The 15448-nt window shown below is 40.3% G+C and overlaps 1 protein-coding gene across 1 annotated transcript in view; it reads left to right on the forward strand.

Moving 5' to 3' along the window:
* The window catches only part of LOC121482669 (olfactory receptor 13H1-like), a 69655-nt gene that overhangs the window by 34134 nt on the left and 20073 nt on the right, over positions 1-15448 (forward strand). Inside the window, 1 exon segment of the mRNA XM_041740488.1 lies at positions 4719-4844. Within this exon segment, the coding sequence (XP_041596422.1) occupies positions 4719-4844 (126 nt within the window).

Genomic DNA, 15448 nt, shown 5'->3' on the forward strand with positions numbered 1-15448 from the left:
TACAATTTAGTGATTCAGCACTTCCATACAACACCAGATGCTCTTCACAAATGCACTCCTTAATCTCCATCACCTGTTTCACCCATCCTCTGGTAACCATCAGTTTGTTCTTAGTTTGCCTCTCTCTCTTTTCCCCTTTGCTAGTTCATTTTGTTTCTTAAATTCCACATATGAGTGTAATCATATGGTATTTGTCTTCCTCTGACTTATTTCACTTAGCATAATACTCTAGCTCCAGCCATGTCACTGCAAATGGTAAGATTTCATTCTTATTGATGACTGAGTAATATTCCATTTCCATTGTGTGTGTGTGTGTGTACCACATCTTCTTCATTCATCAATGAATATGAATGAACTCGAGCTCTTTCCATATTTTGGCTATTTTTTATAATGCTGCTATAAACATTAGGATGCATATATGGAAAAAGGTAAAATCTAATTTGGAACCTATTGCAAGAGTCCATGTGAAAGATACAAAGAAGACTTCAACAAAGGAATCTGTAATAGGGAAGAAGAGGAGCCAAAAGACATAATGAAGTGGTAAAAATCACCAATCCATAGTGACTGATATAAGAAATTTAAGGAAAGAAGGATGATGACTAAGGTTCCCAACCTGATTTATTGGGAAAATTCAGGTGCCATTAGATGAAGGAAATAAAAACGATAGTTTTATTTCAAGTATATTTCAATTTTTTTATTTTAGTTTCCAACAGTCTGGGGCTTGGGGCACCAAACAGACATAAAGACTTTTTGGCTAAAGAAAGATACTGGCCTGTAGCTTTAAGATTTGGAAGCCATAAATACAAAGAACTATACATAGTCATAAAGCCATATTTGACCACCTATGGAAAGAATAAAGTTATAGGAATTAGAGAGGAACATATGGTGATCATTAGAGTCTTTCAAAAGCACTCTATTCTCACATTTTATTGGATATATGACATCATTGCCATTTACCAGACACATAACATCACTGCCATATGATTGCTTTAGCCAACTAAACATGGATAAAAGAGACTTATATCACTTGTAAGCAGAAACTTAAAGAAGTAATACATGGTTCAACATGCCTCTTTTCTCCTGCCTTAACAATCATTAAAGCATGCATCAAGAATGTTAATCAGTCTGGGTCCCTAGGTAACTTCAGTGAGCAGAGACACACTGCTGATAGATTTATAGCATGAGCAAGAAATAAACTTTTGTTGTTTCAATCCATTCAAAATTCGGGAGTTGTTTGTTGCTATACAGTAAGCTAGCTTATCTTGAATGCTATGGAAATTTTAGAAATGTGTATATTTAGAAGTCAGAAAGAAGAGGGAGCTGACATAGTAAAGGAATAAAGAAAAGGGTAAGGAGTGAATTGAGAGAAAATGAATCTTAGAAGACAGGGAAGAAAAACTTTCAAGAAGTGAAAATGGTAAGAAATACTAGATAAAATTAGAGACAGAGAAAGAACATTGGATTCAGCCATTTGTAGTACATTTGGTCACTTTTAATAGGTTCAGTTGTGTGATGGAAACAAAAACTGGGAGTTGACTTACTCATCCTGTACAACTGAAACTTTGTACTCTTTGACTGGTACTGCTCTCCTTCTTCCCAGTCTCTGGCAACCATCATTCTACTCTCTGCTTGTATGAGTTTGACTATTTTAGGTTCCTCGTGTAAGTAGTATCATGTAGTATTTGTCTTTCTGTGCCTGGTTTATTTCATTTAGCATTAACACCTTCCAGATTTATCTGTGTTGCCACAAATAGCAGGAATTCCTTCTTTTTTTAAGCTGACTAGCATTACATTGTATGTGTATGTTACTGGATTTGGGTTCTTGGGCCTGACAACCATAAAAATGAGGCTGGACCCCAAGAGCAAAGGCACATGTAAGGCTTCACTGGGGCTATTTTTGAGTAGAAGGAAGACAGAACAACAGAGAATAGTCGGGCTGGTCTCCCCAAACAGAGGAAAGCTCCCTCCTGATTGGTTGGAAGGCAACCCAGGCAGCTCATTGGTGCTTTTCTAGAGCCCGAGTGTCCTCTATTTTAAGTCCGGCTTGTAACCAGGGATGCATTCAGTCGTCCTGGTTCTGCTGTGCAAGAGTAGTTTAACCACAGCCACAGGCAGAAAGCACTCCAGGTATACAATGTTCTTTACTTGAGGCTTGTTCCCATGGATCCTGACTTCCTCATACATAGCACATTTTCTTTATCCATCATTCACTAATGGGCATTTAGGTTGCTCTCATGTTTTGGCTATTGTGAACAATGCCACAATGAACATGTAGGTGCAGATATCTCTTTGAGATCCTGATTTAAATTCCCTTGGATGTAGAAGTGGGATTTCTGGATCATCAGTCTTAGAGATCTACCATACCACATAGAGACTATAGTTTACAATAGTATATAGTATGCTTTAAAAATTAGTAAGAGAGTAGATCTTATGTTGTATAATATCACTAATAATAACCATAATAATAAGGAAGGCAGGAAGGAAATTTTGGAGTTGATACATTTATGGCTTAGATTGTGGTAATGGTTTCACAGGTATATACTTACCTCCAAACTCATCAAGTTGTATATATTAAATATGTACAGCTTTTTGTATGTCAATCATGCCGCAATAAAGTGAATTCTCTTTTTTTTTTTTTTTTTTTTTTTTTTTTTTTAAAGTGAATTCTCTTAAAAGATGCATTGAATTGAAGAGCTAATAGGGAGTGTGGAAGTGGAGAAAAGTTACAACGATAACCCTAAATTAAAAACGTGGTGGGAAAGGGACGTTGCTTAATCAGTGCCCTGCCTCCCCTTTGATGAGCATAGTTACTTCTCTCTTTCCATCTCTCTTTGCTTATGTTCTTTCTCCATATTCCCCTAGCTTCACTCCCTAGACCTCTCTTTCTCCTAGATGGCTCTTCTCTCCCTCTGCTTTGTCTGTACTTCTGTTTGTCTCTGCCATGTCTTCTTCCTCATAATTATGAAGTCATAGATTCTCCAGTTGTACTGACTAGGCCCAGTTCAGTCTGTGGTCTAATACAGAGAATCTGTCTACTCTACTGCTGACCAGACTGAAATTGAATGTTGCATCGATGTGGGAGTGAGCTCACTAATTTACAAAACTGCTTCTTCCGTCATATTAAAAACTGTAGTTATCTAGACAGAAAACCTGTCCTCCTACTCAGCTTAAATATGCCCTCCCTTTCACTTTCTCCCAGTCCTCATTCTACCCTTATGTGACACAACACAACTATTCTCTGCTATATCTCATTCTTTTATTTTTTTTAAAGATTTTTATTTATCTATTCATGAGAGACACAGAGAGAGAGAGGCAGAGATGCAGGCAGAGGGAGAAACAGTCTCCAAGCAGGAAGCCCAATGAGGGACTCGATCCTGGGACTCCAGGATCACGCCCTGGGCAGAAGGCAGAAGCTAAACCACTGAGACACCCAGGGATTCCCCTCTCATTCGTGATACTGACACTGTCTTTTCTCTCCATTCTTCATTCTTAGCTCTCACTTTCTGTTGTCTCTCAGTGATGGCCCTGAACTAGAAACTAAACATAAATTTCATGCTTGATATCCTTAGTTACACCAAGTGGCTGAATAAATTGACCTTACTTTTTAAAATATATGTACATGTGTGTGTGTGTGTGTGTGTGTGTGTGTGTGTGTATAGGCATCAGTATTCAGGAGATCTATATTCAGAACACATTTCTAGCAATGAAAACAACTTAGAATAATGTATATTTAAGCTAGCTTTTGTGCAGTAAGTCTTATATAAAGAAGTGTTAGGCTTCTTTAAAAAAGAAGTGTTTTTAAGTTCACAAGGAAAAAGTTAGGTTGAACACTTTAAAATCATTCTTGGGGGGGGTTGACAAACAAAACCATTAAAGTTTTTAAAGTTACTTTTTACTTATGTATGGCCCCTGACTGAATCAATTATACTCAGTAGGTTCAATTAAAGGAGTGAAGAATCCTGGAGGACATCATTCAACATTGCACTTCTTTAAACTCCTCCCTGTTCTTCTCAAATGCTGAAGCCTTAGCTTGAATGGCCTATTATATTGCTCTTATAAGGGCTTATTGACAGGAATTCAAAGATGGTGGGAGTTAAACTGTTTATAAAGCTCTTCTCTGGCTGAATATTGTTTCTAGCATTGAAGAGAAAGGAAAGGTGCTTATAAATGCAACCACTGACTTCCTAGATTACCTTATACCTTGAAACACAACGATAAGGTTAAATTAGGAGAAATCTTAGTTATATTTCTTCATTCAGAAACAATCACTTTTATGTCTGCATATCTTTATAATTTTCACAGCATTTCCCAACCCATTATCTTGTTAGGACTTTACAGTTATGTGAGGTAGGAAAGATATGTATGTTTTCCTCAGTCTACAGATAATGAGACCACAGCTCACTTAGGTCACACGTTAAGTACATGGTCAAACCAAAACTAAAATGCCCTTACTTCAGTATTCTTATGATTCACACTGGTTCTTTGAGTTCTAATTTAGCTACAGGATAGTATAGTTATGCCAGGCAAGAATAAGGATTGCATGCAATTTCATAAGAAGCAATCTCCATATTGCTGTAGTTATCCTGAAGATCCATTTTGCAGAGGCCAGACTCAAGGCTTTTTCTACCTGTGGCTTCCACTTGACTGTGGTCATCATTTATGATGGGAAAGCAGTCTTCATGTACATGTGCCCACACTCTCAATTGTCCCAGGATAAGATCATTTCAGTGTTGTATGGGGCTATAACACCCATTTGGAACCCACTCACTTACACTCTGAAAAACAAGGATGTTCAAAGATGCCCTAATGAAGGTGATCAAAAGAAAGATAATGGTCTGATGGCTGTAGGTACCTTGTCCAGCATCCTTTTCAAAGAGTCACCAGTTCTTTGCTCTTTCACAATTGTCCACAAAACAGAATTGAATAAAAGATGAACCAACCAATCTCAGGCCCAATTAAATGGAGGTCAGTTGTCATCAAACACTTTTTTCCATGACAGTTTCAGGTTTAAGAACATGGATCCCGAAGATGATTCTTTAGTGCATGAGTTTATTTTTCACTGATGTTAATCATAACCAAGGAAAAGCAGGTGCTAGAACATTGGATAGAGAAGTCTCTGTGGTACTACTTAAGGAGGGAAACTGTTCTTTTATATACAAATGAAACAGTATGCCCTTGCTTATAAACTGTCCCTTCCCAGAGAAGGGATAGCCACAAACACTTGTGATGCTAACCCACTAAGAGCAACGAATTTCACATACTAGCTCTGAAGCACCTACGTAGTCATGGTGTTCACCTGATGAAAAAATATGGCAGGAAGGCACACTCCACATTCTGCCTAGTATGCCATTTATCTTGGTATGTTTGTTGCAACAACTTTGTAATTTACAGAGCCAGATAAGAATGATTTTTGGATCAGCTATTGTTTTGTTTTGCCTACCCTAGCACTTCTCTGCCCACAAATAGAAATGGGAGTGCAGAAAGTAAAGGGAGATCTCTAATCTCTGTATTTTCCAGGGTTTTTTTTTTTTTAAGATTTTACTTACTTATTCATGAGAGACACAGGCATAGGGAGAAGCAGGCCCCCTCCAGGGAGCCCAATGCAGGACTCAATCTTGGGATTCCGGAATCATGACCTGAGCCAAAGCCAGACGCTCAACCACTGAGGCACCCAGACGCCCCTCTTCCAGGAGCTTATACTCTGAAAAGGATCAGATGACTGCTGAAAATCTAAGCCTAGAGGAATAAGAAATTTAACAAGATTCAGATGTGCATACCCCATCTATTCTAGGTAACCTCTATGGTACTGCCAAATTGGCTTTCTCCTATTCCCTTCCTTCCTATGGAGTTGGTCTGGCTTACCCAGTACTGACTGAGTTGAATGGGTAGGGATGTGAGATTGTGTTCTACAGAGTAGACCTGAAATATACACAGTGTATATTTATATGTTGAAAGCAACAAGGATACCAAGTTGGTTAGTAAATCAACATGCATTAGGAAAAGTGGAATTTCAGACACTTGGCGGGGGGGCACATATATACTACAAGGAAAGACTAGTCCACAGGGCTAGAGTCAGGGATTGACATAAGGATCTCAGATCAAAGCAGACTGAAGTACAGGAGTAAAACCTAAGGGGTTAAGAAGATTGAAGTAGGCTGACTTAAGAAGGCAAGTTAGCGTAGACCCCTGGTTTTCAAGCTTTATGAATCACGTGGAGAATCTTGATGAAATGCAAATTCTGATTCAATAGGTCAGGGTCATAATCTGAAATTCTGGATTTCTAGATTTCTGGCAAGCTTCCAGGTGGTTCCAATGCTACCAGTATGTAGACCTCACCTTTGCATGTCAGAAGTATGGGCAATCCCATCTAGAAGACACTGATACAGTAGTGTGGATATCAAGTAACAGTTTAATGAGGATGAGAGGAGAGAAAAATTTAACTTCATAAAAATCACACAGAAGTCTTTAAACATTTAGACATTTTATTTTACAATTCTTATGCTTTGCTCTAACACTGAAAATAAAGAATAAAGTTTTCCATAGAGAACAGATTTCTGCCTTGGATCATTCAGGACTCTATAGCTTACATGTCAATGACTCAGTGATGCTTTTCTTTACCCTTAATGATGTTGTTTACAAAATGATATCTAAACTGAGACTTCTCCAGAGGATAATGAAGCATTTGCTGCATAGAGAGAGGCATGAGAACAATATTTTTGGCATTAGGCTGGAAAGGACAAAGCAGTGGCCCAGTAACCTAATATCATAAATATATGAAATTTGTGCACCCTGAATCCAACACTATTGCATTTGTATTGTATCATATGCAAAACTTAAGGCAAATCATATAAGGAGCTTTATTCCTCTCAGTACTAAAGATATTTTCTTGTAATTGTAGCTAGCATTTACATAACGTTTAGCAATTTATGCATTATTTTCACATGTTATATTTCTTACAGCAAACCTATGAGATAGATAAAGCAAATATTAGGCCCATTTTCAGAATAGAAAAGAAATTTAGAGAGTCAAATGATTTACTAAAGGACACAACTTAAACAATCAGATGTCTTAACTACAAATCCAGTGTAGTTTCCATGGTACATCTAAGATTGTGCCTTAAAGTAAATTGTAATGCAAACTGATTGCCACACATTTTGGTGGCATGTTCAAGAATTCTAATCAAACAGGTGAAGAAATTCATATGGGTCATAAAATGAAATGCTAAGCCAAGGAACATGGGATCTGCGTGAGGAGTATATTACTTGTTTCTTCCCATCTACCAGGGGATCATCTAAATATAAGAATGCTGCCTTTCTTGTCAATTTCTATGTCATTCCCAGTCTTTGGTCTGTGAAATACTTCTTTCCACATAGCAGGGATTACTTTGCCTACCTGTCTACATAGTGAGCTCCACCCTAATTTCAATCTTGAACTTAGGCAAGGAGTATATAGGAAACTCTAAAAACTTTTTTGATTCAATATCAGAATAATCAACTTCTATTTCATATTTGACTTTGTCCCAGTTAAATTCCATTACCTTTTCCCAATTAGTTCTTTGGGTCATGGTCAGCTGCCTAGTAGTCTAGGCCCTCAAGGACTCATTAGAAGCCTCACTCTTACAAGCGATGTTCCCTCCTCCTTCCAGAGACTAGGACCCTATTTGACCTGGAGTGCACCTTTCTGCTGTCAAAATTCTTGAGTGAGGACCGCCTGCCTATAAGGTCTTGTCTCATATCACTACCTAGGTTAGAGGCAGAATACTTAAGGGTAGATATTATATTGGGAGTACAACTTCAGAGAATAAGGAAGAGGGGCATGGATAATGAATCAAGAAAGCAGGGAAGGCCAATTCAAGGATGTGCTATTGAGCTGATCTCAGCTAAGTGAAACTCATTGCTTAATCCAGTTGAATTCTTTAAGAAGTTGTATAAACTCCATCCCACTCATGGATGGAAACAGAGGGATGAGTTTTTTCCAAATTTTGGAAGGCCAATTGGAAGCCAATGATGTGGTAAATAGATCATTATTAACCAACTTTCCCTAAGTACTTCATGTCCTGCTGTGTGCTATATGCCTTATATACGTGATCTCATCGAATCCACACACCAACCCTCTCAGGTAGATATTATTCTTCTCCATACTAGCAGATGAAGAAACTAAGGCCCAGGGAGGTTAAGCAACTTGCCCATGGTCACACAGCATATAAATGGTGGAACCAGAATTTGAGGTCAAAAATTCATGATTCCAGGACCCTTAACCACTATTTGGCACTGCCTCCAGGGGAGTGAATTTAGCCACCACTCCTACCTCCCAATGGATAAAGATTCACCCATTCACCCAGCCCTTCATGCTTCTAGGTTGTATACACACACACACACACACACACACACACACAAGCAATGGTCTCACAGTAGTGTTCACTAGTAGATCCCAACTTGAGGAGTTAAGAGGCATACAATGAAGGCATGAGGTGAGGTATTGTCTGGTTGCACCTGCATGAAGTATGTTGGAACCCACATAGCTGATCATCACAGTGACAGCTAGAATAATGTATAAGTGAAGCCAGGATGTACAAAAAGGGTGCCTAATATATCCTAACACTAGAGGATGATGGCCTTCTCTCCCTGTGCCAGATCCACCCAAATGCCTGAGTAGTATTCAAAGTCTTGTCCTTTTGTTACTACAACTCACATCTTCAATTATCCCATGTCTAGCTATATCAAACCTCTTTGTGTCATGGGAGAGACTGGTTGCAAGTGACAATAGGAAAAACCAAATAGGAAAAATATTTCAACACGGTGAAAACAGTATAACAGGCAGTTGGAAACAGAAACTAAGGCCCTGCTTGGTTAGATAGATGGATTTTTTTTTTTGGATGGATTCCACCTTTTCATAAAGGAGGCGACTGACAGCCAAAAACAAATGGCCCATTTCACAAGCCTGAATGACTTCAAGGATGTAGAGAACTGCAGAAAAGTGTTTCCCAAGCACACAAAAAGGTGCTGGTACTGGTGAAGTTTTTACCAGTCTGTGTGGCAAGGAAAAGAAATGAAAGTAATGAGCTCTTCAGATTTAGTTTCATTCAAAGCCAATTCATTGAAGTACTATTTAGAATAGCAAATAGTTGGAAATACTAAAAAGCCCATTAATAAATGACTGTTAAATTTGTAAATCCATACAATGGACCACTATGCAGATAGAACAAGAATTAAAAAATTCTCTACGTACCGACATACAATGCTTTTCAACATATCTTTTTTAGCAAAAACAGTAGGTAATAGAATGTTATACACAAACATGTATTTGTTTACTTATACATAGAATATCTCTGGGAGAATGTCCAAAGAACAGATAACAGTGGCTGCCTCCAGAGAAGGAAACTGAGTGATGAAGGAAGAGGGGTAGGGGGTAACCTTTTTATTGCCCATTCTTCTGTACATTTTGAATTGTGGACAAGAGTTTTTCTTTATTTTGAATTTGTTTTCTAATTTTTTACTTGAAAATAGTCACAGTGAAATAATACGGTTTATAAATTGTGGATGGTTGTTTGTTCTGTTATTAACACATCCTTACTTAGCAAAAAAAAAAGTTGCCAACACTATGGCAAAGTTCACTTTGAAAAAAATATACTTTGTATGTGAAACACAAAATTTTGGAAAACCACTCTTCTAAGGTCCCTGATGGGGACTCAACAACCAGTCTGTCATTTCGCTATTCCACCCTTAACTTGTGTCTCAGTTCTGGACCTATGCTTCTGTCGTAGACATCCGCTTAGTACCTCACTCCTTTTAGGACTTAGACTTTGCTGTGTTTTTGTCAGTCAATGTCCTCTATGATCACCACCACCATACATGGATTAGCATCATATCCTGCAATGGGATACTGTGACTGGGGCCCTTCTACCTATTGATTGACCTTTCTGGTATACACAACTTGATTGGGTTGCTTTCTATACATTACTTGTTCCCACATTTTTCTTTACTATTCTCTAAATGCCTGTGAGACCATCCCTGGTAACTCATGTTAGATCTTTCTGATGTCAAATGTTTGCCAGGACAACCCTTCCTAAAATATTATGTTATGCTTATCAGACTGGAAGTCTTCCCATGGCACTTCTAGTTGATTCTTTCCATTCAGTATTTCTTTACAACAAATGAGGCCAAATTGGTATTATGTCCTATGGCAGAGATTGCTAGCTATCTTTACCATTATCTATTCTCGCAATCTTCTTTGGTATGGATTATGGAATTGTATTTTAGTGGCAACAGATCTAGCTAAAAAACTATAGTCCCAGACTGACTTATTTCACTTAGCATAATACTATCTCCATCCACATCATTGCAAATGGCAAGATTTCATTCTTTTTGGTGGCTAAGTTCTATATATATATATATAGATAGATAGATAGATAGATATAGATATAGATATAAATATAGATATAGATATATGTATATATATATGCCTTGTCTTCTTTATCAATTCATCAGTTGATGAACATTTAGGCTTTCTCCAAAGTTTGGCTACTGTTGATGAATTATTGAATTCTGCTCCTGAAACCAATATTGCACTGTATGCTAACTAACTAAAACTTGAATTTAAATATTTTTTTAAAAAAACCTATAGCTCCCAGCTTCTCTTGAAGCTGAGTGTGTCTGGGTAACCAAATTCTTATCAATGAAATAGAAATAAAAATGTTCTGGGGGATTTCTAGAAAGTCCTAAATAGAAGCAAAGCAGCCGCCATCTTTTCTCTGTTTCCCTTTTCCCTTTCCTCCATCCTGATGTGTAGAATATAAATGTGATATCTAGAGCTCTACCAACCTTCTTACTCTGTGAGAATGAGGGCAGAATGCTTAGCTGAAAGGTGTATGAATCTATGAATATTGTAGAACTAACTACCATAACTATTCTGGACCTATCATCTTCAGTTATCTTTTATGCAAGACAAAAGAATCATCCATCTTGTTTAAACCACTAAATATTAAGTTTTCTAACTCTCCAAGCTGAAACTGATTCCAATTGATATATTGTCCCTACCAGTTTGCCATGTCCCTTTAAAGGTAACTATGCCTTGCCCCATAATGTTTCTTTTTTTATTATTTTTTATTTTTTGAAGTTTTTATTTAAATTCCAGCTAGTTAATATACAATTAATATTAGTTTCAGGTATACAATATAGTGATTCAACACTTCCATACAACACCAACTGCTCATCATGACAAGTGCCCGTCTTAATCCCTGTTACACATTTGATGCATCCCCCAGCCCACCACCCCTCCAGTAACCCTGTTTGTTCTCTATAGTTAAGAGTTTATTTCTTGAGAGGAGGGGCAAGATGGCGGCAGAGTAGGGTCCCCAAGTCACCTGTCCCCACCAAATTACCTAGATAACCTTCAAATCATCCTGAAAATCTACGAATTCGGCCTGAGATTCAAAGAGAGACCAGCTGGAACGCTACAGTGAGAAGAGTTCGCGCTTCTATCAAGGCAGGAAGACGGGGAAAAAGAAATAAAGACACAAAAGGCCTCCGAGGGGGAGGGGCCCCGCAAGGAGCCGGGCTGAGGCCGGGGCGAGTGTCCCCAGGACAGGAGAGCCCCGTCCCGGAGGAACAGGAGCTGCACCAACCTTCCCGGGTGGAAAGGCCTCCCGGGGAATTGGAGCAGGACCCAGGAGGGCGGGGATGCCCTCGGGCTCCCTGGGACAGTAACAGAGGAACTGCGCCCCGCAGAGATGCCTGAGCTCCCTAAGGGCTGCAGCGCTCGGAGGGACCCGGAGCAGCTCGGAGGGGCTCGGGCAGCAGCTCCGCGGAGGGGGCTGCGGGGCTCCGGGAGCAGCTCAGGCGGCGGCTCGGGCAGAGGAAGAAGCTCCGCGGAGGGGGCGGCGCGGCTCCGGGAACAGCTCGGAGGGGCTCGGGCAGCGGCTCCGCGGAGGGGGCTGCGCGGCTCCGGGAACAGCTCAGCGGCGGCGGCTCGCGCAGAGGAAGAAGCTCCGCGCGGAGGGGGCTGCGCGGCTCCGGGAGCAGCTCGGAGGGGCTCGGGCGGCGGCTCCGCGGAGGGGGCTGCACCGCCGGGAGCGCGAATCCAACAGCGCAGGCCCCAGAGCACAGGGCGCCAGGACACAGCCCAGGATCCGGCCTCCCCCGGGACAGGCAGAGGCCGGGAGGGCCCAGGACAGCGAGGACGCTCCTGCCTGGAACTGAGCAGATCAGCGGCCCCGCCCCGGAGCCCCCAGGCCCTGCAGACGGAGAGCCCGGGAGCTACTGCGGGAGCTGACTCCAGGGTCCCAGAGCTGGACCCGCCACGGCGGTTGTTCTTCCTGGGGCCTCACGGGGTAAACAACCCCCACTGAGCCCTGCACCAGGCAGGGGCAGAGCAGCTCCCCCAAGTGCTAACACCTGAAAATCAGCACAACAGGCTTCTCCCCGAGAAAACCAGCTAGACGGACCAGTTCCAGGGGAAGTCAAGGAACTTAAAGTATACAGAATCAGAAGATACTCCCCCGTGGTTTTTTTTATCTTTTTGATTTCTGATTGCTTCCCCCACCCTTTTTTTCCTTCTTTTTCTTTCTCTTTTTCTTCTCTTTTTTTCTTCCTTTTTTCTTTTTCTCTTTTCTTTCCTTCTTTCTCTCCTCTCTTTTTCTCCTTTTCCCAATACAGCTTGTTTTTGGCCACTCTGCACAGAGCAAAATGACTAGAAGGAAAACCTCACCTCAATAGAAAGAATCATAAACAGTCCTCTCTCCCACAGAGTTACAACATCTGGATTACAATTCAATGTCAGAAAGCCAATTCAGAAGCACTATTACACAGCTACTGGTGGCTCTAGAAAAAAGCATAAAGGACTCAAGAGACCTCATGACTGCAGAATATTATTCCAATCACGCAGAAATTAAAAATCGATTGAATGAGATGCAATCCAAACTAGAAGTCCTAACGCCGAGAGTTAACGAGGTGGGGAAACGAGTGAGTGACATAGAAGACAAGTTGATGGCAAAGAGGGAAACTGAGGAAAAAAACAGACAAATAATTAAAAGACCATGAAGATAGATTAAGGGAAATAAAAGACAGCCTGAGAAAGAAAAACCTACATTTAATTGGGGTTCCGAGGGCGCCGAAAGGGCCAGAGGGCCAGAATATGTATTTGAACAAATCATAGCTGAAAACTTTCCTAATCTGGGAAGGGAAACAGGCATTCAGATCCAGGAGATACAGAGATCGCCCCCTAAAATAAAAAAAAAAAAAACCGTTCAACACCTCAACATTTAACAGTTAAGCTTGCACATTCCAAAGATAAAGAGAAGATCCTTAAAGCAGCAAGAGACAAGAAATCCATGACTTTTATGGGGACGAGTATTAGGGTAACAGCAGACCTCTCCACAGAGACCTGGCAGGCCAGAAAGGGCTGGCAGGATATATTCAGGGTCCTAAATGAGAAGAACATGCAACCAAGAATACTTTAACCAGCAAGGCTCTCATTCAGAATGGAAGGAGAGATAAAGAGCTTCCAAGACAGGCAGGAACTGAAAGAATATGTGACCTCCAAACCAGCTCTGCAAGAAATTTTAAGGGGAACTCTTAAAATTCCCCTTTAAGAAGAAGTCCAGTGGAACAATCCACAAAAACAAGGACTGAATAGATATCATGATGACACTAAACTCATATCTTTCAATAGTAACTCTGAACGTGAACGGGCTTAAAGACCCCATCAAAAGGCGCAGGGTTTCAGACTGGATAAAAAAGCAGGACCCATCTATTTGCTGTCTACAAGAGACTCATTTTAGACAGAAGGACACCTACAGCCTGAAAATAAAAGGTTGGAGAACCATTTACCATTCAAATGGTCCTCAAAAGAAAGCAGGGGTAGCCCTCCTTATATCAGATAAACTAAAATTTACCCCAAAGAGTGTAGTGAGAGATGAACAGGGACACTATATCATACTCAAAGGATCTATCCAACAAGAGGACTTAACAATCCTCAATATATATGCCCCGAATGTGGGAGCTGCCAAATATATCAAAAATTAATAACCAAAGATAAGGCATACTTAGATAATAATACACTTATACTTGGTGACTTCAATCTAGCGCTTTCTACACTAGATAGGTCTTCTGAACACAACTTCTCCAAAGAAACAAGAGCTTTAAATGATACACTGAACCAGATGGATTTCACAGATATCTACAGAACTTTACATCCAAACTCAACTGAATACACATTCTTCTCAAGGGCACAGGGAACTTTCTCCAGAATAGACCACATACTGGGTCACAAATCGGGTCTGAACCGATACCAAAAGATTGGGATCGTCCCCTGCATATTCTCAGACCATGCCTTGAAATTAGAACTAAATCACAACAAGAAGTTTGGAAGGATTTCAAACACGTGGGGGTTAAGGACCATCCTGCTAAAAGATGAAAGAGTCAACCAGGAAATTAAGGGAGAATTAAAAAGATTCATGGAAACTAATGAGAATGAAGATACAACCGTTCAAAAATTTTGGGATGCAGCCAAAGCAGTACTGAGGGGGAAAAACATTGCAATACAAGCATCCATCCAAAAACTGGAAAGAACTCAAATACAAAAGCTAACCTTACACCTAAAGAAGCTAGAGAAAAAACAGCACATAGATCCTACACCCAATTGCTGGGTTGTAGGGCAGGTGTATTTTTAGCTCTTTGAGGAACCTCCACACAGCTTTACAGAGTGGCTGCACCAGTTCACATTCCCACCAACAGTGTAAGAGGGTTCCCTTTTCTCCTCATCCTCTCCAACATTTGTGGTTTCCTGTCTTGTTAATTTTCCCCATTCTCACTGGTGTGAGGTGGTATCTCATTGTGGTTTTGATTTGTATTTCCCTGACGGCAAGTGACGGAGAGCATTTTCTCATGTGCTTGTTGCCCATGTCTATATCTTCCTTGGTGAGATTTCTCTTCATGTCTTTTGCCCATTTCATGATTGGATTGTTTGTTTCTTTGGTGTTGAGTTTAATAAGTTCTTTATAGATCTTGGAAACTAGCCCTTTATCTGATATGTCATTTGCGAATATCTTCTCCCATTCTGTAGGTTGTCTTTTAGTTTTGTTGACTGTACCTTTGCTCTGCAAAAGCTTCTTATCTTGATGAAGTCCCAATAGTTCATTTTTGCTTTTCTTTCTTTTGCCTTCGTGGATGTATCTTGCAAGAAGTTACTGTGGCTGAGTTCAACAAGGGTGTTGCCTGTGTTGTCCTCTAGGATTTTGATGGAATCTTGTCTCACATTTAGATCTTTCATCCATTTGCACTGTTGGGGATTTACTCCAAAGATAGAGATGCAATGAAACGCCGGGACACCTGCACCCTGATGTTTATAGCAGCAATGTCCACAATAGCCAAGCTGTGGAAGGAGCCTCGGTGTCCATCAAAAGATGAATGGATAAATAAGATGTGGTCTATGTATACAATGGAATATTACT

This window comes from Vulpes lagopus, chromosome X, assembly GCF_018345385.1.
Source record: "Vulpes lagopus strain Blue_001 chromosome X, ASM1834538v1, whole genome shotgun sequence".
Taxonomy (NCBI): Eukaryota; Metazoa; Chordata; class Mammalia; order Carnivora; family Canidae; genus Vulpes; species Vulpes lagopus.